We start from the raw sequence: 23,478 nt of genomic DNA on the forward strand, positions 1-23,478 counted from the left end.
GATCCCAGAAGAGATTTTATCCGGCAATTTATAAGTAATGTCTCTGATCTCGATGATACGACTCTAATTGTATAGGGCACGCCGTTTAAATCAGATTAACGGGCAAATACCGTCGAATTGGGTATTCTGATTATTTATCTAATAATTTTCGATGCACACGACCGAATGGTTATCGGCTACGCGCATAAATACCGAATATGACGTTGGGAATTTCTAAGGAAGATTCCCTCTGCTTTTAATTGGCCAGATAAATCGATAACAGATATTGCTGGATGGCAACGCTAAGTTGTTGCGGTTAACTGGATATTTATTATCGTAGAAAATGCCGCTGGGTAATTGTTATTCTAGTTTTTATTTAAATATAGTTTTTTTATATATAGTTCCGTTTGGCTTTGGCATACAAAAAAATTCTAATCTAAATAAAATAAACAAAAATACTGCTTTCAAATATAATTTATTTTAACATTATGGTACATATAATGCATATATTATCGAAAGACTTAAAACTACATTTAAGAACAAAGGTATAATATTTTGTAGGTTAGAGTTGTTTTATTGTATTTACATTGAACTCTTTTCCACACCACCCATAAGGTAGAGTTCTAAGCCCATATTTTTAAGTAGTTGTATCCCCCTGGATTTTTTCTTTCATTCGAAGGCATATTTATCTTTTGACATTTAGTTCGTGTTTCCTTCGATGGTGTGTTTATTTGTCAAGTCATCTTGATATCACTGTATTTTTTATTTCTTCTGCTACTACCTGTGTACAACATTCTTGATAAAATTAATCACTAAATTCTGCCTAATGCATTTACCATATCTACAAAACAGTTAGTATTCATTCTCTCCTCACGCGTTCTAACATAATGCTTATGTTTAATTCTGAACAATTACAATTATATCTCTGTACGATACATTCGACATAGTGATGACGTGAGTTCGCTGTTATTTTGGGTGGCTTTAAATTTAAAAATAATGTTTCATGGCCTTCCAAATTGAATTTATTTTTCAAGTAAACCATTCCTTAGATACTTCGACACTATACCTACAATAAAGATTAAAGTACACGCTGTATCCCTGAACAACAAACCTCTTTTATCTCTCAATGTTTACAATCTCGTAAGGTTTTATAATAATGCGGTTACGCTTAGTCTCCCATTTTGTCTTTAGAATTTCGAGGGAACATTCTGTATAATTTTCCCATGGTTTATATCATAATCGTATTATTTTGATCGCATTCTATGGCTGGAAAACATACTTTTACTTACGGAATTACCATTATTATTAGCCGCATACCAAGTAATTACCCGATGTTATGGCGAATTATTCGGTTAATTCGGTTAAAGGTCTTTATGAGAATTTTTATTTAATAACTAAGCAGTAAAATTAATTACCGCGGTTTTTTACTTTTGTTTTGCCATGAAAAATGAATTTAATTTATATGATTCTGTAGATGATACGTAGTTATGTCCCAACAATTTGTAGAAAAATTGAAATTATCCCCAGAGAATATTTGAATAATGTTTAATGTAAACTGTCTCAAAAGAGTATGTCTAAATAGAATGAGATATCGTTATTTTTGGCCGATACGTCTCGATATTTTCAAAATTTCTCTATATTTTCAAAAATATAACATATATAATAAAATATAATATATAATAAATATTTAAAATTACCTTGAATTTTCTGATATTTTCGGTACTTAATTTTAAATATTTAGATTTTTTTTAGATACTAAAAAATATTAATTTGATATCAATTTTTATTTTTTTATTTTATTTTTATATATTTTAAAACTGTTAGCTGTGAAGCTATTTTTTGGTTACTAGCGAGAATACAAATATTGTGTAAATTTTAGGACATCCCTATTATACAGATATATCAATAATGTTATCAATAATCGCCAATAAATAACACACACGATATAAATAATTATGATCTATCTAGGCTACTAGGCGCGTGCATGTATTTTGATCAGCGATATCTATTGATCAAAATGCAAACTATCAATGTAAACAATCTAACCTTTTGACGGTTCTCTATATGACAGTTTTCCATTTAGTCTCATAATTTCAGTGTATACAAATTAATTATGGAACGCTCAACTCTTTTAAAAACTTATGTTGCTGCTGCTCCTTCATATTCCCATTGTGGGTTTTGGTTTCAAAAAAGTTCGAAGACATTGAATTACAAGACTCATCACGAAATACAGTTCAAACTCTCAAAAAACTTCCAGTTAACTTAGTGGTTGATAAACAACATTTTTCAAACTTTTATATGAGCTTGGAAAGATCCAAAAAGGGGGAAAATGTCCACCGCACGAATTGATTGAAAATACCATTTCGAAATGTTCCAACATCGCGATTTCATTGCTTCATGAGAAAAGTAGAAGATTTTCTGCAGAGTATTGTGACCGGAGATGAAAAGTGGTTCTACTACGGCAATAACAGCTGCAGTACGGGATTAATACATCAGTATGTATTTCCCAAAAAGTAAAAAAAGTAAAACTTCATTTATATAAAATAAACAAGGAATTAAACATAGATATAGTGTAATATTTTGATCTGCGAAATACAGGATATGATATAAATTTTATAATATTAACAACATATACCCGTTGTAAGACTTGATTAAGTATTTTTATCGGTTACCAGATCGTTTTCTTGGTACATGACGCTGACTACAACGTAAATACGGTAAAACGTCGATGCGAATTTCATGGAGAGGATATACTGAAAATTTTTAATTGCACATATAAATTGATTGTGAGCTATTGCGATATCTGTGGATAAAGTTAATGAGTATTTATGATCGATAAAAATACCATCGAATGATTGTTAATTTAGTTTTCATCAGAACTAACGACTAAGTAGATATGGGCTCTGCCAGATAGTTACCTTGGGTATTATCTTTTATGTTTATCTTTATTAATATGTTACGTAAATAAGTGGCGTTCTTCTGCAATCGAAAGCGGATACATTGACGAGGTCGTCATTTTTTTTAACAGCTATTCTTCATTATAATAATTAATTTCTTAGGAACTGTGATTTTTTTTCTTTTTAAAGGTTTTTTAAAACGTTTTTTTCTTGCATAGAAACTTTAGTTGATATGTTAGATTTAATTTACAATTTTTCATATTTCGGTTCAATCAGCAGCTTTTAATGGGATCCCTAGGTATCAAGACTCTGTATTCCTCTACATTGAGCCTACCGACTGGCCGGTAACCAACATAGAGACCATCCCAGAAGACATTCGGTCTTACCCAGCCTGGTTACTGGCGTGATTGAGATGGTTATTCATTGTCGGATTTTCCACTGTTGCCAAAAGACATTTACAATTATAACCACAAACATAAAGTACGTCCATGCCCCAGCAGCGCTTCACCAAGCGGGCGACAAATATCTTAGTCGGCTCAATCGTAATCGGCATAATCAATCAATGGCAATTAAATGTTTTGTAGAAACACTTTATTGTTCTGACGCCAATTTGGGCTACTTTCTGGCTTCTGATATAATAATTGAGTTTTTAAGGCACGGTTCTTAATTTATTTACAATACTCATAATAAGAATGACAATTTGAATGATGATAGAAAGAATTTGTTTTCATACCCAAATCAAAGAAAAAACAGATTATTTCGTTCATTGAAAGGATGAATATAAAAATGATGAAGGAAGAGGAAGATATACAAATTACACTTAAATACCTCTAGGATGGGACAAAAGTCCCGCTACCATTTTGATTCCACGTCATCTTGGTTATGTGACGTTTAGCTCAACAAATTTCGCTTCAACCATAGTGTTGTGTAGAGGTTAACATTTTATGATGGAGACGAGTTGGGTCCAGTAATGCCTGGTGAAATTGAAGATTTTTCGGCTAAATTGATAATGAGCGATGAAGCCCATTTTCTTATCAGTAGCCACGTCAATAAACAGAACAGTCGGTTTTGGGGAACACAGAATCCTTAATTAATTCATGAAACATCATTGCATCCACTAAAAACAACTATATGGTGTGGTATTCATGCTACAAATATTATTCTTCCCTATTTTTTTGAAAATGACCAAGGTGTAGTAGTTACTGTTGCTGCTGTGGTTTTAACAAAATGGGGCCATAGCACATACAGCTCGTTCAACAATTATTGAACGATCTTTTTCCACGAAGACTAATTTGGTGAAGTGGCGATTTAGCATGGCCAGCCAGATCTCCGGATTTAGCAGCACCAGACTTTTTCTTATGGGTTTTTTTTTAAATGAAAAGTTTATGTGAAAAGCCCCACACGATTCAACATCTTAAAGACAATATTGGTGACGAAATTGAAGAAATTCAGCGTATATAGAGCCGAAAGTTGCGAATCGCCGTCACCATTTAGCCGATATAATTTTTCAATCATAACGAAAAAAAAGAAAATGTCTATATCTATCTATATAAATTTCTAATCTATCTTAGTCGAGTCCCTCCAGATGAGCTTCCACAGGGAATTTCATCAAAGGTAAAGAAATGAAAATCGAAAATGCGATTTCGTAGAGTTATTTTTTTATTCCAAGAAAAATGCGTTTATATACAATTTGCCAGGATAATATTGTTTAATGCATCTTTATAAGGTAATAAATATTAATTATACGACTCTTAAATCCCGTCTTCATTAGTTAATGATATTGTTATTAAGATATGATTCGACGCACCTTCATTATAATCAGATCTCATGACGAAATCATGAAGCGTTTCGTGTTTTACACTAATTTATTCTTACTACCGTTAGTACAGTGATAAATAAAATTATCTTATGTCTCTTAATGAAGGTCCTCATTAATTGCTTTGGATTTAATGTAACAAAATTTATTTGATATGTTAATTTGTTAAAATTAAAAGATTTCGTTATATAGTAGCTTCTTATCATTAGGTGCTTGCATGTATTTTGATCCACTATGTTTATTATAAGCTCGTTAAATTCGATGTTTGTGACATTTCTCTACATAAATTAACAGCTTTTCATTTAGTGGGTTTAGCTTCCTGTTTTATGGCCAATATTTTGGTAACTTATAATTTGATGCGATCAACATTATTACGGTGTTATTACATACAAAGTGCATCTACCAAGTCATGTAATAGTTTATTTCTGTTCCTAGTTCAACTCCATAGATAGTAGATTAGCTGCTTAACTGCTTTCCTTTGTACATTGTTGTTTTTTATTTGCCAAAAGTTTCACATATAATGTAACCAGCACATACTTGGCAGTAGCTTCGGATGTTAGAGTAGTAACATCTAATTCTCAAATTGGTGAAGTTGTTGGGACGATATTTGTGCTTGTTGAGTTTTAGTCACTATTTGTCGGTATCAACGAGTATAATTATTGTGATTACTTCTAATTAAAGATCACTACAATAAAATATGTACAGAATTGGTCTGAGAGCTTATTTTTGAGTACCTGTCTTCCTTTTTGTGATATAAGATGTTAATATGTCCATATAAAACTTTGGAAGCCTTTTGTTCAATTTAGATATCAAACTTTGGTGCCAAACTTTATCAAAAACTTGTATAGAGCCTAGAAACATTGCAGTACAGTTTTTTTAATTAGTTGTTGAGTGTTTTTCAATCTAAACTATGACCCTACATTTTTTTTGTTGATTTTTCTCTTTAGAATATTATGTTTCAAATTTCTTGACAAGTGCTAATCCAATAAAATTAGGAAAAAAACATGTTATTCACCGATTTCTGCCCTGATAAAAATCCGGGAATTTGAAAGCTTCAAATAATTTAACTTTTATAGAAGAGTCTAGACTATGCGAAAGGTATTTTTTAGATTTATAGAGAATTGAATTGAAATATAATTTATACAATTTAAGTCTAAAGCCCACATCTTTATTTTAAGATGAAAAATACTGTTATAACATTTATGTTTTGAAAAATCAATTCTGATATCCAGCCATCGTGGGATTTAAAGAACTAGGTTTGATTAGCTTCTTTTTAAAAGATTCGGACCGTATAGTTAGTCTAGCATTTGAATTACACCGTATGTGTACATTTTTAGATGCCTGGTGAATTGAGAAGTGTTCTAGCTCCAAAATCGATAATTCCTTTTATTTACACAAGCAATTCGTCAGTAACGTCAAAAATATATCAGATTTACCAAATGCTCTACAGGGAAGACTCTAATAAGCTAGCATGGTAGAAATAAAAATTAATTTGAATTAAAGACTTTAAAATGGGCTGTGAACTTATTACATAGCAAAGGAGTGGCGGAATAAAAGTTTTATTAAATTATTATGCTCAATGCCCCGTGATGTGTGAGGAACGAGAACACTCACCTCGAAAATTCCCGAACATGCTCAGTGTAAGCCTTGGCGCCTTAGAACACTTGATCAAATCCTTACCCATCCACAAACCCCGGTAGCCAAACCAAGTACGACAATCCCAGTCGTATCCCAGGGTCTCTATCGCCCGCAAAATTTTTCTATCCCGAACCCGAATTAGGGAATTAGGGTAGGGGAATCCTGTTACGGACACCTGTTCGGGAAGACCCGCAGGAATAAGCGAGTTGGACTGGTTATGTGGAGACTGCCTCTGGGCTACCCACTAAATTCCACCCTATCATTATCATCCAATGACCCTACCTGATACTTCTTACTATTAGTAAGGAGGGTGCCCGTAACCGGTAACGCCGTTAAGAGGCACAAGGGCCAGGCAAGGACGTGGCGTCGTTATCACACCACGCAGCTCGCGGTACATGAGTTAATCGCTCGCCGGAGAAGGTCGAGACAATTTGGAGTTAGAGCACGACGGGGTAGTCTCGGCTGTGATAGAATAAGGTTACGAAGAGCCGAATGAGTTATTGGCCTAAAATATCGGCCAGCTCGGTAATACATCTATTGTCCGAGAGACGAAGAGTGAAGAAATATCTCGAGTAAACCTCGGATATATCAGCGTGAACTTGGGGGACGTCTGTTTCTCTATGAATTTGATTGTTCCTGACGAACCAGGGGGCATTGATTATTCTCCTGAGAGTTTTGTTTTGAAAGACTTGAAGACGTTCCACCTGGCTAGGTGAGATGTATTTTAGATAGAAACTGGAGCCGTATAGAACGACTGATCGAACCAGCATCTTGTACAGGAGAGATTTTATAGATAAAGGAAGCTTGCTGGCCCGGTTGATTAGCGGGAACAGCAAATTAACAATACCTTGACCTTTATGGAGGGACTTTTGAATGTGGGAATTACACCTAAATTTGCGATCGAAGACCGAGATAGGTGGCTTCTACTGACCATGGGATTTCGGCGTTCTCGATTTTAAGACGCGAAATGCTCGGTGCAAAACGCTTCTTGTGGAAGAAGATGGCCTGGGTTTTCTGTGGGTTGACCTGCAACCTCCAGAAATGTAATCATTGGACCGTCTCATCGAGTTGTTTTTGGAGTGGTTGTGCTACTGTTGAAGAATCAAAGTAAGCAGTGTCGTCTGCGTAAAAAGCTGCCTCAACTTGTGGTCTCCTAGGGATATCTGAAAGAAAAATATTAAATAGAGCGGCTGTCGGGGGAGCCTTGCGGAACACCTGCTTTGATGGTTTTTCGGTTAGAGAGAATATCTTTAATCTTCACCTGGAACGATCGTCCTGACAGAAATGAATTGATAAGAGCTGTTAGGTCATCGGAACCCCGAACCTGAAACGACATCACCACAAGATAATTTGGCTCTAGGTGGTCAATCAGGAATAAGAATAAAAAAGCACATTTTTTGATCGAATTGTTAAAAAATAAAATGTACGTAATAAATAGACAGCCATCGGACTATTAGAAAAATGGATTTTAAGATGGATATTTTCAATAAAATACATTTTTAACGTTTTTGAAGTATAACTTCTACGATTTTTGACAATAATATAGTTGTTTAAATAGTAGTCGGCATCTATAAAGTACTACGACGCAAAATTTAAAATGGTAACGTCTTCCTAGAACATATGAAGAATGCATTCCAACTAACACTGGCCCCCCATTGTCGTAGTGAATACAAAAAGGTGAAAGTAACGGGAGCTTAAATTTTATACAGTACACAGACCAAGACCGAAAAGTGTTGTTTTGACGAAAGAAAAATACGAAAATTAAATTACCAGTGTCTGGTAAAGCTTATAAATTTTACGATATTATAGTTCTAAGGCTGTGATAGAGTACAATCACGTTTTCAGATTTATTACTTAGACAAGTTAAATACATCCATGGTTTGTATAGCTGATTTATAACCTCTTTACTTTTTTCGTATTTTAAGTGAGTTTTGTTTGAATTGATTCATGTTTTATATAGATAACTAGCGACCCGCCCCGGCTTCGCACGGGTGCAATGCTGATACTAAATTAAATACACTACAGAAAAAATATGAACGTTGTATATAAAAACATAGCGGCCCGCTCCGACTTTGCACGGGCATAAAATATATATGCCTATGTCACTCAATGAAAACATGATTAAAATCGATCCAGTATTTTTGGTTCATTCATTACTGCCCTTAGCCTGCACGCATTAAATTTGGAGTAAAACAATTCCTCTTCCCCTATACTTACTATGAAGATTTCCTGCTATCTTTGGAATATCTAAATTCATACAATTTTTATTACATTACACATTTTTAAACGCAAATTTTAAATTTGTAATATCTCCGAAAATATTTGTTTAATTTACATACTGTAAGGAACCATATTGATCTATATTAATTGCACACTGTATTTAAGGTACTTAATTCGATAAGGATTAATGCCGTATTGCTTAAAATAGCTTCGTAAATAAGCCATTTTCTCACGTAAAAAGTAAACAATAAAAATGGTTAATGTGGGTTATCCCTAAAAGATAAACATATACCATCGCGGACTTTTTTGTAGACCTTTTTATGGTGTACAATACTGTAGTACATTAATTTGATCTAACTCGTAGGGTTAGGCAGCGTTTTCGCTAATTGCTAAATAAGCCTAAAAAATAGGTTAATTTACGACATCACGTTAGAAACCTCTAAAATTAGCAATGTTGCCTTAGTATATTATGCATGTATTATACATATAAACCTACCTCTTGAATCACTCTATCTATTGAAAAAAACCGCATCAAAATCCGTTGTGTAGTTTTAAAGATTTAAGCGCACATAGGGATATAGGGACAGAAAAGGCGACTTTGTTTTATACTATGTAGTGAAGACAAGACATGTTTTAATTTTGCTTTGTTTACTTTATAATTATTTATCTAAGATGTTCATTCGATGAGGTAAGATAATATAATTTATAAATATCTTTTGGCTTTTAAAAATATACATCGTAATCACGTTTAGTCATCTTATTGTTCTATGAACTGAATGTAATTTTAATGAAACTGATACGGGTGATTCGTGTAGCAAAAAACAATAGTATTAGATGTTAAAATTAAATCGTATTATTTTTTATGAAAATATATTGAAAAATATTAAAGTACTACTTGCAACATCTGGAGAATATTGAATATGTTTCTAGACATACTTTTTTTACTGATTAGGATTTGTTTCATTGAAGCAAAAAGTTACATGTCAAAAATGATTTTTCTTCTTAGGTTTCAATTCACCCTTTTCTTCCTTATTTATTATTTTTGAAGGCTTTCAAGTAATAAGTCATCATTCAGATAATCATCTGTTTATATACTTTTAACTAGTGCAATATTATGATAATGTATTGTCGATTTGTAGCTGATGAGCTTCAAAATTTTCATAGAGTTTCTAGGTTTCTGCGATTTTGTTGATATTTTCTTTAACTGTAGAGAACTTTAGGATATGCTAAGGTGCATCATCAGCGTAACCTAATACATTGTTCTGAAATATTTGAGTGATTTTGATATTGGGTAATTGAACCCTATGAGCTCGTATTAATATTAGGTGATTTTCGTTGGGTATAAACATATGAATAAATATTACCAATATGTTTTTTTTTTCAGAATAGCAAAGATGTCCCATTTGCACGGTTTGCCCCCGCTGCCCAAATCGTTGTCGGGATTTAACTTCATGGACAGTCACGTGCAGAATTCACGCCAAACCCCTCCCACCCCGGTGAGGACGAGTTCGATGCGTGGCGGTCAAGGGCCGCAGATTACTCCCAGTCATCTCGTCACCCCTGGTTATTCACCTCAACCGCGAGGTGATGGGTTGGCCTCCAAAAAAGGATCCAATTTGGATGCGAAACTTGCCATCCTACGAAGGGAAATGGTGAGTTCTTTTAGTTTTTTTTTTACATAAATAATGTCGGGAACTTATTCCTTTTTCATCTGTGGTTTCTAATCATAATCGATAACATTATTATTAGGAGTAATTTTACACAATATAAAGAAAAAATTTAACCGAATGCATACTTATTATATGTATAGTCTATTCAAAGATTTTTAGTACATACGTCATCAAGATGTTTAATATATTGCCTGTCGCTAATTATAAATTCGTTTCAGAATCAGACAATATTTTCCTTCTCATTTTATTCCAGTTAAAAAGAGACACAATGCTGTCTTATTAGTTCGAACGCGTAAACGAATGAGTCTGTAAAAGTCGTCCGCTTGTCAGACGTATGTAAAATTCTTGAATGCAATAGTGGTAAGAGGTTAGAACTTATAAACTATTGTGGCTGTATAATTAACTGAAGTTTTTAGATGTACTATAACGTTAAAATAAATCATATTTGATAACATTTTTGTTCAATTATTTTACTTAGATTAGAACTTTGTTGTGTGTCAAGGCCAAACTGAACTAATACTCAGAGTTGATGCGGCAACATTGCGACGTTTTGACGCCACAAATTTAAATGACGTATGTACCAAATAACTTTGAATAAACTATATATTTCCTTTTATATTGTAAATGTCCACTAATACAGAATGTATTATATATTATTTCATAGGTCTTCTTTTGTCTTATATCGTATTAGCTTGCAATTTAACTGGTGTATATGATATCAGCCGGATATAATGCCTTGTGTAACCAGGCCACAGTCATTTTTATATATTTTATGTTTTCAAACGAGTTTGATTTCAAGTTCTCATAAAAGTCAGTCCAGGGTTTTATTTTCTACCCTATTACTCTGTCTTTAATTATTTAATGCAACTTAACAAGTTAAAATAATATAAATTATTTTTGCAATATATATATATATATATATATATATATATATATATATATATATATATATTTACTTATTAAAGTGTTAAGCTGAATAAGTACTGGAAGCAAACTCCTGAATGCACTTTCTACAACTTATGTAGTGAAAGAAGATAATCAACTGTCATTCGGGTGTTTTTGACATACATTGCGTATTCAGTGATTTGGCATCTGAAATTTTGTTTAATTAAATAAATAAAACTGAATTAACAAAATTATATTAGTAGATGTTATTATATGGTAGAGTAGCAACTATACCCAAATTTCGCATTTATGCCTCATTATTATTTTACCAATTTACAAGAAAAACCAACTATACATTTTAACTGTACCTTTTAAGTGATATTTTTAACAATATTTTTTATTATACATTGAATATATTGTTATCATTTGTAGATACCTCTACAATATTAAGATTGTTTTGTTAGGAGAACAAATTAGTATTTTCAATTACTAACAACAGCTTTTCCTCAATGCAACCCTATATAAGTTATTTTGTACGTACGTCATCTAAATTTGTGACGTCAAAACGTCGCAATGTTGCCGTATCCACTCAGAGTTTTGGTTCAGTTTGGCATTGATCTACTACTAAATTCTAATATAAAAAAATATTTAACTAAAAATACTGTTATCAAATATAATTTATTTTAACCAACAGTTATAATAGGTTTCTAGGTGAGGGCTGTGTTTAATTATATTTACATTGAACTCTTTTCCATACCACCTATGAGTTAGAGTTTTTGATAAGAAAGAATGAAAGACATTTTGATATCACTGTATTTCTCCTTCGTTTGTTCTGTTAATATCTGAATACTTCTTTATTGGTAAAACTAAATTTAATCACTACATTCTCCTTAATACTTTTGATACATCTGTAAAACAGTTACTATTATTTCTCTCCTGATACATTTTAACCAAATGCTCATTTATATTCTGACGATATAAATATATATGTTGTGATATATTTATATGTTAAAATATTTTCAATAAAAATCGCAGCAAATTAATATTTAACAGTAAGAATGCTTACCTCTCTAACGAATTTTACTGACAAGAGAGACTTCCATTATCGCGTTCCTGTTGAAATAACTGATGGGAGACGCAATCTGTTCTGTTTGGCTTCGGAATTTTCAAAACACGCAAAGCATTAAAATAACGTTTGCCGGTTTATAACCTTTTATCACTAATGTTTTGACGAATTTTGCGTACGTTTGGCAACCGGGCGACTTTGACAGGCTAGTTCGGTTACACGTTGGAACTTATCAGACAGCATCGTGTCTCTTATTAACTAGAATAAAATGAGAAGAAAATAGAGTCTAAAACGAATTTACAAATTGCGGCAGGCAATACATTAAACATATTGATGATGACGTATGTACAGAATAAGTTTGGATAGACTATATAAATGCTTTTACCAAACTTTTGGGCCATATTTACCACCTTAAAAATATTCCTTGCAAACTTAATTTAGATTAATTAATCTCTATCGCATTTTCGTAAAAGCATTTGATTTATTTCAGCTAAGTTTTTTCAAAACCTTACTAGAAAAACATTGATTCAAGTTTATGTTATTACATATATATATATATATATATCAATCTTACACATATATTTTTCTACGAGACAATTTTAATAGTTTTTGGTCCTCATAGATGCTGGGATGATGACAATTATTGAAATACGTAGTCTCCATATAGAAGTTATCGATATAGGTGAAACATGCATTACAAATTACAAGAAGAAACGAGAATGAATATATTTTGAGACAGTAAAAAATTATGCACATAAATAAGAGCTCGAAATATACAAAATTGCGTAATTTTACCCGTTAAGTCTTCTTCAAATTTACTTAGTACTAATTATTACACGCCTAGCCAACAGAAATAATTACCCGAACAATTAGCATCTTCTGCAGTGTACACAAATACCACCTGTGATTGTGAATGTAATAAGGCAGATTCTTCTTAACGACACTGCCGCTACCAGAAGAAAAGTCGAATTAACGATATTATAATGAATCTCCCGGCAATTCCTCGTATTATCATTATCGTCATTAGGACGTAACAAAGTAAAAACGTCGCCTTCTTTGTGTTTGCAGAGTTTCCCATGACAGTTTCGAGGAGGTTAATAACGCCAAATATGCGCCGATTTTATAGAAAAGTGATGGGATATTTTAACGAGCCTTAAAGATACCGGTCATCTGTTTGACGATACGCGATGTATTACTTTATCTTTAAAAGGAAACATACGGAAATGCCGCATAAAATACTTTTTATCGTTTTTCTATGGGAAGAGATTAGGAAGAACTTTGAGACTATATAATAGCATTCAGGAGTTGGCATTCCTGCGCGTTGCTAATTCACTGTAAGAGCTTATTTGATTTATTTTCTACCTAATTATAGCAAAATACCGGATAACTGGGCATTTATTTTCGCATTTTTTTCATAATTTATTAAGTGCGTTCGTTTACATCTTTTTACTGAAGGTATATTTGTAATTATGTCGTTTTTTTTTTTGAATGGCAATGGATAATAATTATATGTACTAGGGTTTTTCACAAATGACTAGTTCAGACCACACAAAGTTGCATTTTATGGTCCAATTATGTCGGAATGCTTCATTTTCGGAAAAGTACGGAACAATGATCCAAAACTTATAAATCTCATGGCATCGCTTTATCCAAACATTTTTTTTAATTAATTACATCTTACATTAGATATGCCTAGTAAAATCTTAATTTACAAATTAATTTATTAGTCCAGTTCCGATATATCGATATTTTCTGAAAAAAATATCGATATTTTTTTAGCGGATATTTTTCGATATTTTTTTAGAATATATATAATATCATTAAAAAAACCTTTGAAATAAGTACTTAATTTTAAAGGTTTATCAATATTGTTATTCTTTAGGAGAAAAAAATATTTTTTTAGGCTAATATTTCACTATTTGTATATTTTCTTAAAAATATCGATACTTTTTTGCTCCGATATATCGATATTTTTTAAAAAATATCGAAAACGATATGTCGATTTTTTAAATATCGATATATCGATAATTTTTTAGCGGATATTTTTCGATATTTTTTTAGAATATATTTAATATCATCTTAAAAAAAACCTTTGAAATAAGTACTTAATTTTAAAGGTTTATCAATATTGTTATTCTTGAGGAGAAAAAAAATTTTAGGCTAATATTTCACTATTTGTATATTTTATTAAAAATATCGATACTTTTTTGCTCCGATATATCGATATTTTTTAAAAAATATCGAAAACGATATGTCGATTTTTTTAATATCGATATATCGAAATATCGATAATTTTTCGGATGGCCAACACCCCTAGGTGGAACTAAAGAAAATTATTCAGATTGTTTTTATTTATGAGAATCAAATTGTTAAGCTTTGTTGTACTTGTGAACATTTTAGTAACTGCAAAATTCCATGTCACCTTCTATAACTACTCCTAATGTAATATCAAGAAGTTTTTATGAACGTTTTTAATTATTTTATTGGAAACTTCTACACTCTTCTTTCTACATTCAAAATCTCCAATTGAATCAAACTTCTTCAATTTTCTCACTCACATAAAGCACATTGAATGATATTTCTCTAAAATTTTATTTTCACAGGCTCAACTATTCTAAAATGTAATGAATAGAATTGCACTGTTGCGACAATTACTTGTTGGTCCTAGTGTTATTTTGTGATGATTTTACATCTTATTTTCGCTTAAATGTTATGGTACCTTTGTCTGAATTGGTCTTTGATTTTCTCTTTGTATAATTACTCCTCAATATTGTTATACTAAAGTGTTACTTTTTATTTATCATTACATACAATTATTAATATATCATATTATTACACGAAAATTAAGTATATATCAGTAAACATTACGCAATAAAAAATACGATTTTTATGTTCCATTCACTATATGTTATGCTCTATTACGTCTCTTTTTTACCTGTTTTCAGTAGTAAGTCATGTTTTTTTATGCACGCACACAATCCCATTACAGAGATGGTTTAATTACAACGAGAAATATTTCTTCAAAACAGGTATAAAATATGTGTTACCTAGTTTCCTTTACAAAATAAAAATGTCTTGTAACTTGTTCGGAAAATGACGTAGAAGGAATCGATCTCAAAATGGACATGATATTCGTTAATTAGAAAGGATTGTGTACGAGTCGACTGTTTTGATGTAATGTAATATATGCAGTTACTTAATAATAGTTGTGCTGGTTGTTCTTTTAGGTAATAGAACTTTTAATATGTTGGAAGATTCTATGTTTGACTGTATTTTTTTTAAAGCATGTTCGCCGATTTCTCCGTCGTTTGTGGACCGAATTCTTTTTTTATTCGAAAGAATCTTCCGAGGTGGTTCTATTGGAACCAAGTCAGGATCTGTTGGAGGGAAGGGGGTAAATCGAGGGAAACCCTCAAATTTCAAAGGAACGTACAAAGTTTTCACATATTTTTTTTTATCTAAAATAATCAGATATTTGTGCTAAGCTGATGTGACGGAAAATCGGAAGTCGTTCAGTGCAAAAGCCATTCACTTTGCTTTTTAAATACTAATTATAGGATATAAGATATCATAGAAGTATTGTAGACAACTGGTTTTATGGTATAATGGTTAAAGCGTTAGGTTGCGGGTTCGATTCCCGGCAGGAAATAACTTTCTGTTGTTGATTAGGTAGCAGACCCCAGGGTCTGAAACGCTCCTTATTTTCAATCATTATTTCTCGATTCCTATTTTTCCTCATACGGGCTTAAATTATATAAAATATTAAATAAAATAACTGCGTAATTTATTGACTAAATATCTAACACTAAAAATAGAAGTACAAAATATTTTCAACAAAAAAATTGAACTGACTTTAAACAATAAATAAATAAGGAACTCACTGAAAATCAAAAAATAATCAAACTTTTTAAAATAAAATATGTACATAATAATCGTTGTAATAACTAAATAAAAATAAACAAAAGACTTATTTAACCTATCAACTACACGTATTTTATATTCTACTACATACACACCATTTAGCTTAATACCTAGTTAAACCTGTGTTGTATTAAAATTTTTTTATATTTTATTATTTTTGGTGAGTTCGTTGTTTATTTTTTGAAGTCGGTTCATTTTTTTTGTTGAAAATATTTTTTATCAATAATGTTTTTAGGAATTTTGCAAACATTTGGCAAACGAACAAATTTTTCAGGCTGATTCGGTACATTTTCGAATTTATCAGACGGCATTGTGTCTCTTTTTAACTAGAATAAAATAATATGTAAAATATTGAGTGATATTAAAACGAATTTACAAACTGCAATCGGCAATACGTTATACATTCTATAACGCAAGTTCACTGCTACTTTGTATAGAGTATAGAACCTCTATTTTTATTGTAATATAACTTTTTATATCCTGAGTGTTCTATAGATTGTTACCTCTCAAACGTGCTATGGTGTATACGTCATTATCACTGTAAATGTATGAATATAAATTAGTTCACAGGGGGATTAGTGAGCACGTATATCTCCTTGTTATATAAGGGTTTTAATACTCGCCGTCAATAAATGAGGCTGGCGACATTTCATCCAATGAGTTACGTATAAAAAACATGGCGATTCGACAATCAATTGCCAATAACTTTCTCCTGTCATAACCGGCCCATCAAAACAATATCTAGCCGTATCATATCGAACAGGAAAAAAAAGCGAAGATCGTATTTTGCGTGGGTTAGAGACGACAGAAGACATAAACAGCCATAAATCATTGAACTTGACGGTATCTACGGCGGCGAGTCAGTTCCAACTAATTAATTAAGCCGGTCGGGTAAAAATGATTTCGCCAGAAACGATTTGCATACGTTATTGTCTTCGGCGTGTCGATGGAATAATCGGGCCGCGTCGGCTGATACGAAGGATTTTGTTTGTTTGTTCTTTTTTTTTTGTTTTCGTTCTCCAGTTCGGAATTCTTCCGGATACAATTGGCGAAATCTCGTCTTCGCCAAAGTTTCGTTTTTTGTGGTATTTAATTATATAATAGGAAATTTATGTAATGGAATAGCTTAAAATTGTTTTATGTGTGTTGGTGTTATATAATTTATTCATATTAGTATTGTATAATATAATCTTTAACCGTTTTTTTCTCTTTAACATTTTTTTTCGCATGCTAGAGTTACCTATTGGTTGTAGGTTTCACGATTTTGATGAAGATTTTTGTTTACATCTTGCATTAGATATGTTCAGTGCAATCTTAATTTATAAAATTAATGTATTACTGTTGTTCTGTTTTACTTGCACCAATATTATATAATATACAAAATACACCAGTATATGTTTTCCAAATTAAAATAAAATTAGAGTACTTACGTTAAAGTTAAGATTACAAACACTTATACACTATAGAAGTGCATATGGTTTGGTTTGCTCCAATCTTCTGATTTCCTGAGTGTTGTCCAGTAGCTGTATTGCTTCTAGGGCTGTGGGCCACCGAGAAAAATATCGATATATTGGAGACAAAAAAGTATCGGGAATTTTTTTTATTACATATAGATATTTTTAACAAAAACTCAATGAAGTACTAAAATATACTCAACATTTAAAATTAAGTACTAAAATACACTGTACATTTAAAATACCAATTTAAAAACTTAAATAATTTAAAAATAATTAAATGGTTTTTGTTTAAGAAATATATTTAATTTTTTTGAAAAAAAATCGAAAAATATCGATATATTTGTTAAAAAAATATCGGCCAGAAATATCGATATTTTATAAAAAAAATATCGATATATCGATATCGTAAATCCATTTTATTTCGAGATCGTCGTGTAGTTCTTCGTTCGTTATATAGCAATAAGTATTGGTAATTAATCGAACAATTTGGCTTTGGGTGCGTTGGATTACTAGTTAGTTTAATGTTTTATTGCACCAACCCTGCATTAGAACCCCATAAGTTCAAAAAAACTTTATAAAAAACAAATAAACCAATCGTTTTCATTTTAGGCCAAGTTGGGAGTATCTTCCCATTACCCAGTACAATTTTTTTGCTTTTTGTCTAACGCGATGTATTTTACGAATTAAATATATTTTTTAAAATCTATTTCTGATAATATAAATTACATTTTCCCACTTTGTGTCTGTTGTTCTTAAATTATTCAGTTGAATTGGTAGGCTAAATAAGGGTTTTATTAAATTTTTATAGTAAGCGCCTGCATTTGATTGAGCATTTTGATCAGCGATCAATAGCATCAATATAAACAGCTGTTAAATTCGATGCTTTTGATATTTCTTTACATAAAATGATAGTTTTTTATTTAGTATTATTGACTTATTCAGCGTATAGAGCCGCTAATCATAGATCGCGTGAAATGTGGTAGTATATTTTGGTTAATATATATTGTATCAATTGTTCTCATTAAATGTCTTTTTAAAGTAATAAAATGATCAGAATACTTGACAACTTGGGAAAGGAAGCACTTGTAAGTACCATTACAGACAAGCAGTGACTGTCACTTACCCTTCAGCCATCGTACCAGGGGTAGAAAAACAAAGTTTTGTAACTTTTTCTGTGTACTTTTCAAATATTATTCTTCGTACGTTTATATTGGGTTTTCATTCTCTTCCAACACTTCTAAACCATTGAAATCAAATTTAACTGCTGAGATGTGAGGGGATTGTGTCACCATTTCTATGATTATCGTTAACGATTACTGTAATAATTCATTAGATTCTTCCTCTTTTTAGCTGTTGCTATAATATATTACACTTTTGACCTTCATCTTAATTAGTTGATATAAATAACCATGAATATTTTCTTCATAAATTCTCATTAGTTACTTTCAATTAAAACAGCCTTATCAGCTGTATCTCTTGAGATTAACGTTGATACTAACGACTGTAAAGGGACATCAGAAATTATGGCTTATGGGATATCGAATATACTAGAATTGTAAATTAATTTTAAATGATTTACACGAATAGACGCTTCCGTACTATAGTGAGGTCGAAGATGATTTTCTTTTTAGCTCACTTCAAAAAAGGGGGAGGTTTTATGTTCGGCTGTATAACAGGTCAATTGAAAAGTCCCCGGCCTACTATAGTAAAATACATTTTTTTGCCAAAATTAATTTTTTTTATTCAACATAATTCTCTTCAAGGTTGATACACTGATTATAGCGACCCTCCAACTTTTCGATACTATTTTTGTAGTACGATTTATACTTTGCGTCAAAATAGGCCTCAGTTTCGGCAATCACCTCTTCATTCGACGAAAATTTCTTTCCAGTGAGCGTTATTTTGAGATCTGAGAACAGCAAATAGTCGCTGGGGGCCAGATCTGGAGAATACGGTGGATGAGGAAGCAATTCGAAGCCTAATTCATGGATTTTTGCCGTCGTTTTCACTGACTTGTGACACGGTGCATTGTCTTGGTGAAGCAGCACTTTTTTTTTCTACAAATGTGGCCGTTTTTCGGTGTGTAATGGAAAGCTTAAATACGTTTTTTGTTTTAAAAATCTAAGTTTGATTTTTTTTTACTTTTTAGTGGGTTCCTTATTTATTTTTTGAGGTCCAATTTAATTTTTTTTCTTAGAAATATTTATTTATGACTTTATCAGTTTACTGAAATGTAGTCATCAGTCATCTGTTTTTTTTTTCAGTTTCGATGATGTCGAATTAAGAGTTAACAAAATACCATTTAAAAGAGATTTCTTTGTTTGGTTCAAAGAAATGGATTGCTGAAAGTGAAAGAGTGTTGCTGTAAAACTGAACATATTGATAAAAGGTTCTGTTATGATATTTTAGAACAAGGGTGGTCACTGTCGCTTACTGTTTTAGTTACTTTTCAGGCTTCTGCAATAAAAAAACAATACTTTGAACTATCATTGTTTATATTAAAATGATTAAACAAAAAACGTCAAATAAGCTATTATATTTGTGAATATGTATCTTAAAACAAAATATAAATAAATCTAAGTAATCTAAGTACATAATTGATATAATCACTGTGATTTTTGACACTGATTTTGTTGTAATATTTTTTATGTTAGGCACCAAATCAAGTATTTATAGTCACAATAAGTCACCAATATGCTGTTTTGGTATTTGTTATTTTTTAGAAAATTAAGGTCAGAGAAAAGTTTTTCACGAACACATGTTGATCCGAAAAATTTCGATTAAAAATTTCAAGGCCAGGCTGACACATTTGATACAATTGGCAAAGAGCATCAATACAATAGAGTCTAATAAGACTAGAATAACCTCAAAAAACTTATTCTTTTCTAAGTGAAAATTGAAATATTGCCCAAAATATTAGAAGAATTCGACAAAATTCATTCATAGTTAGTATATGATATTCATAAAAATACCAACAATCAAAATTTAAGCAAATATACTAATAATTACAATTCTTCCGAAGATCTGCGAAGTTTCAAACAAAGTTCATTATTTGACTATAAATTATTCTTATTTTCTATGGAAAACCGTCTGAATTTATTTTAAGGGTATGCATAGCTCTAAACATATCTAAATTGCAATATCTTAATTTTTTTTGCGGTACAGTACGCTCAGTGGTTATTCAATTTACGTTTCGAGCACAAGACATATTCAATTATGCGTTTGGGTGTGTCACAACTAGCGGGCGACTTTAAAATCAGCGTTTGTAAACTGTCCAAGGGCGAGCGAGAGGTATCCTTAACAGGTGTGGCCCTGTCTATTACTAATTCTTGGACGAACTCTCAGTACGCCAGGCAGTGCAATTAATTAATTACAAACTGTAACTTACTTTGCTTATCTAGAATGTATAACGTAATTTATGCGGGTACTATATCGGGACTAGGAGAAAGTATCGCTATTTTTTAGTAATTTATTTGGATAATTTTAATTCTTTATATGATTGACTATTAACCAAATATATTACAAACCCAATTATATAAATAACAGGTCAATTGAAAAGTCCCCGGCCTGACACATAGATGGTGGTACTAGAATGAAATCCATATGTTTTTTAGTTAGCCCTAACCCTCAAGAGTTGCGTGTATATATTTGACGTGTTGATAAAATATTGTTTTTTGAAGGGAAAAAATACAGTTGAAGTAAAAACTTGGCTTGATGCCGAGTTTCCGGATACTGTCCCAGAAAAATCAACTATCAACGATTGGTATGCTAAGTTTAGACGTGGTGAAATGATCACCGAAGACGGTGAACGCAGTGGACGCCCAAAAGAAGTTGTTACCAACGAAAACATTAAAAAATCCACAAAATGATTTTGAATGACCGTACATTGAAATTGAATGAAATAGCAGACACTCTAAAGATATCAACTGAACGTGTACATCATATTATTCGCGAATATTTGGGTATGAGAAAGCTCTTTGTAAAGTGGATGCCGCGTGAGCTCATCTTCGACCAAAAACAACGACGAGTTGATGATTTGGAGCAGTGTTTGAAAATGATCAATCGTAATAAACCCGGGTTTTTGCGTCGATATGTGACAATGAATGAAACATCACTGCATCATTTCACTTCGAAGTCTAATCGACAGTCATCCGAGTGGACTGCATACGATGAAGCCGCTCCAAAGCGTGGGAAAACGCAACAGTTGACTGGCAAGGTTATGGCTTCTATATTTTAGGAGAATTATGTTGAATAAAAAAAACTAATTTTGCCAAAAAAATGTGACCTGTTATATGCGAAATTTTTAACTATTTAACCTAATTGTTACATTAAATGGTTTTGACGTTTCTTTACATAAAGTAAGAGTTGTCCATTTAATATTATAGAGTTGTTTAGTTTTATACAGATGCTAATGAATTTTATCATTAGCGTCTGTATTATCTCTGTATTAAATCTCTAAAATACTCAAAACAAAATATTCGCTATTCATTACTTTTTTGTCTGATTTGAAGAAATATGTTATCGAAGCCTGTCAAGTACTTTTAAGAACATATGGTGATGCTACTTCATTATATTACAATTATATACCTTATATCTTTTTTCGGACTTATTTATAAAAAAAAGTAAATTGCAAAAAAAACTCAATGATACATTTCATTTATATTTACCGAGAAGTAATTTCAAATAGTTCATTCTTTAACATTGTTTCTTCAAAACTTATTTTATATACTTTCCTGTAATTTTATATAAATGCCATTCCTTAATTGCAGCCTTTGTTGATGTACTTGTTAGGACCTTCTGCACCAGTGTACTATGATATGGTGTCCATAACAATACCTGATGGTTTTTCTAAGTTCTTTAAAAGCTGATCATATAGAGCAAAAGCAATCATATAGATCAGTTTAGTGCAGTACAGTTCGAAAACAATGAATTCCATGGCTTATTGGATGAGAACCTCGGCTGTTTAAAAGAAAATAAGTACTACATCATATCTGTCGAATCCACGAGACATCCCACCACCGCTTGTAGAATTGCCAAAAATTGAACAGTCTTAAAACAGCCCTTTTTACGAAAATAAAAACAACGAAAAGGCCTGATATCTACGAAATATTACATTCTAGCTGTAAATCTAAGCTTGTGTATTTATAACGTGGTTTATTTTTGATCGGGAAATCTTACCACCGTAAGCTACTAATTGCTTTCGAGCAGAAAAACTTTTTCTTGCCCATCTCGCAGAAGCTTTTTGCCAGTGTACGTTGATAATTACCTGATAGTTATTGATGGGCTTCTGAGGTTTATTAAGTCCTGATTTATTTGCTTCGGATACTCTTTTTGTGCCATAACTATATCAGACGTTATTTGAAATTATTATCTGCTCGATGGGGTTATCTAAACTAGAGTTTATATAACGGCCTTAAAATGGTTTTAGGGGCTTTGGTAAGAAATTGTAATGTGTTAGTGGCGCTCATCTTTGTAATAATTTATGGTATATGTATTAATTACATCTTACATTCGATATGTTTAGTACAATCTTAATTTACAATTAATTTATTACTACTGTTGTACTTACACAAGCGGGTGCGGGATTAATACATCAGTATGTATTTCCCTAATTAAAATAAAACTAATCTACTAAGATAAAGTTAAATACACACTTATACACTAAACAAGCTCGTGTGGTTTGATTCGCTGCAATCTTCTAATTTCCTGCGTGTTATCCAGCAGCTTTGATTTAACAGTCTTATTTGATGTTTAAGGCGAAATCTTGAACCACTTTGTATATCCATTTGATTTGGAGGTCATCGTGCAGCTCTTCGTTGGTTACGTAATTATAAGCATTGGTAATTAGTCGGAGAACATTGTTTTGGGTGCGTTGTATTACCAGTTGGTTTGATGTCTTAGTGCAACCCTATATTTGCTCCTCGTAGGT

The 23,478-nt window shown here is 31.7% G+C and overlaps 1 protein-coding gene across 3 annotated transcripts in view; it reads left to right on the plus strand.

The window, feature by feature from the left end:
• LOC143193400 (uncharacterized) overlaps positions 1–23,478 on the plus strand; it is a 134,377-nt gene that overhangs the window by 37,040 nt on the left and 73,859 nt on the right. For 2 of the 3 annotated variants that reach the window (XM_076399604.1, XM_076399606.1), the window contains exon 4: positions 9,935–10,202. In XM_076399604.1, the coding sequence (XP_076255719.1) occupies positions 9,935–10,202 (268 nt within the window). Of the gene's footprint in view, positions 1–9,934; positions 11,185–23,478 lie in introns of all 3 variants that reach the window. The other variant, XR_013005007.1, reaches the window with a different exon arrangement.

Source organism: Rhynchophorus ferrugineus, unplaced genomic scaffold (genome assembly GCF_030347505.1).
Source record: "Rhynchophorus ferrugineus isolate W39M unplaced genomic scaffold, kcgeb_rfMv2 rfM3, whole genome shotgun sequence".
In the NCBI taxonomy this organism is placed as follows: Eukaryota; Metazoa; Arthropoda; class Insecta; order Coleoptera; family Curculionidae; genus Rhynchophorus; species Rhynchophorus ferrugineus.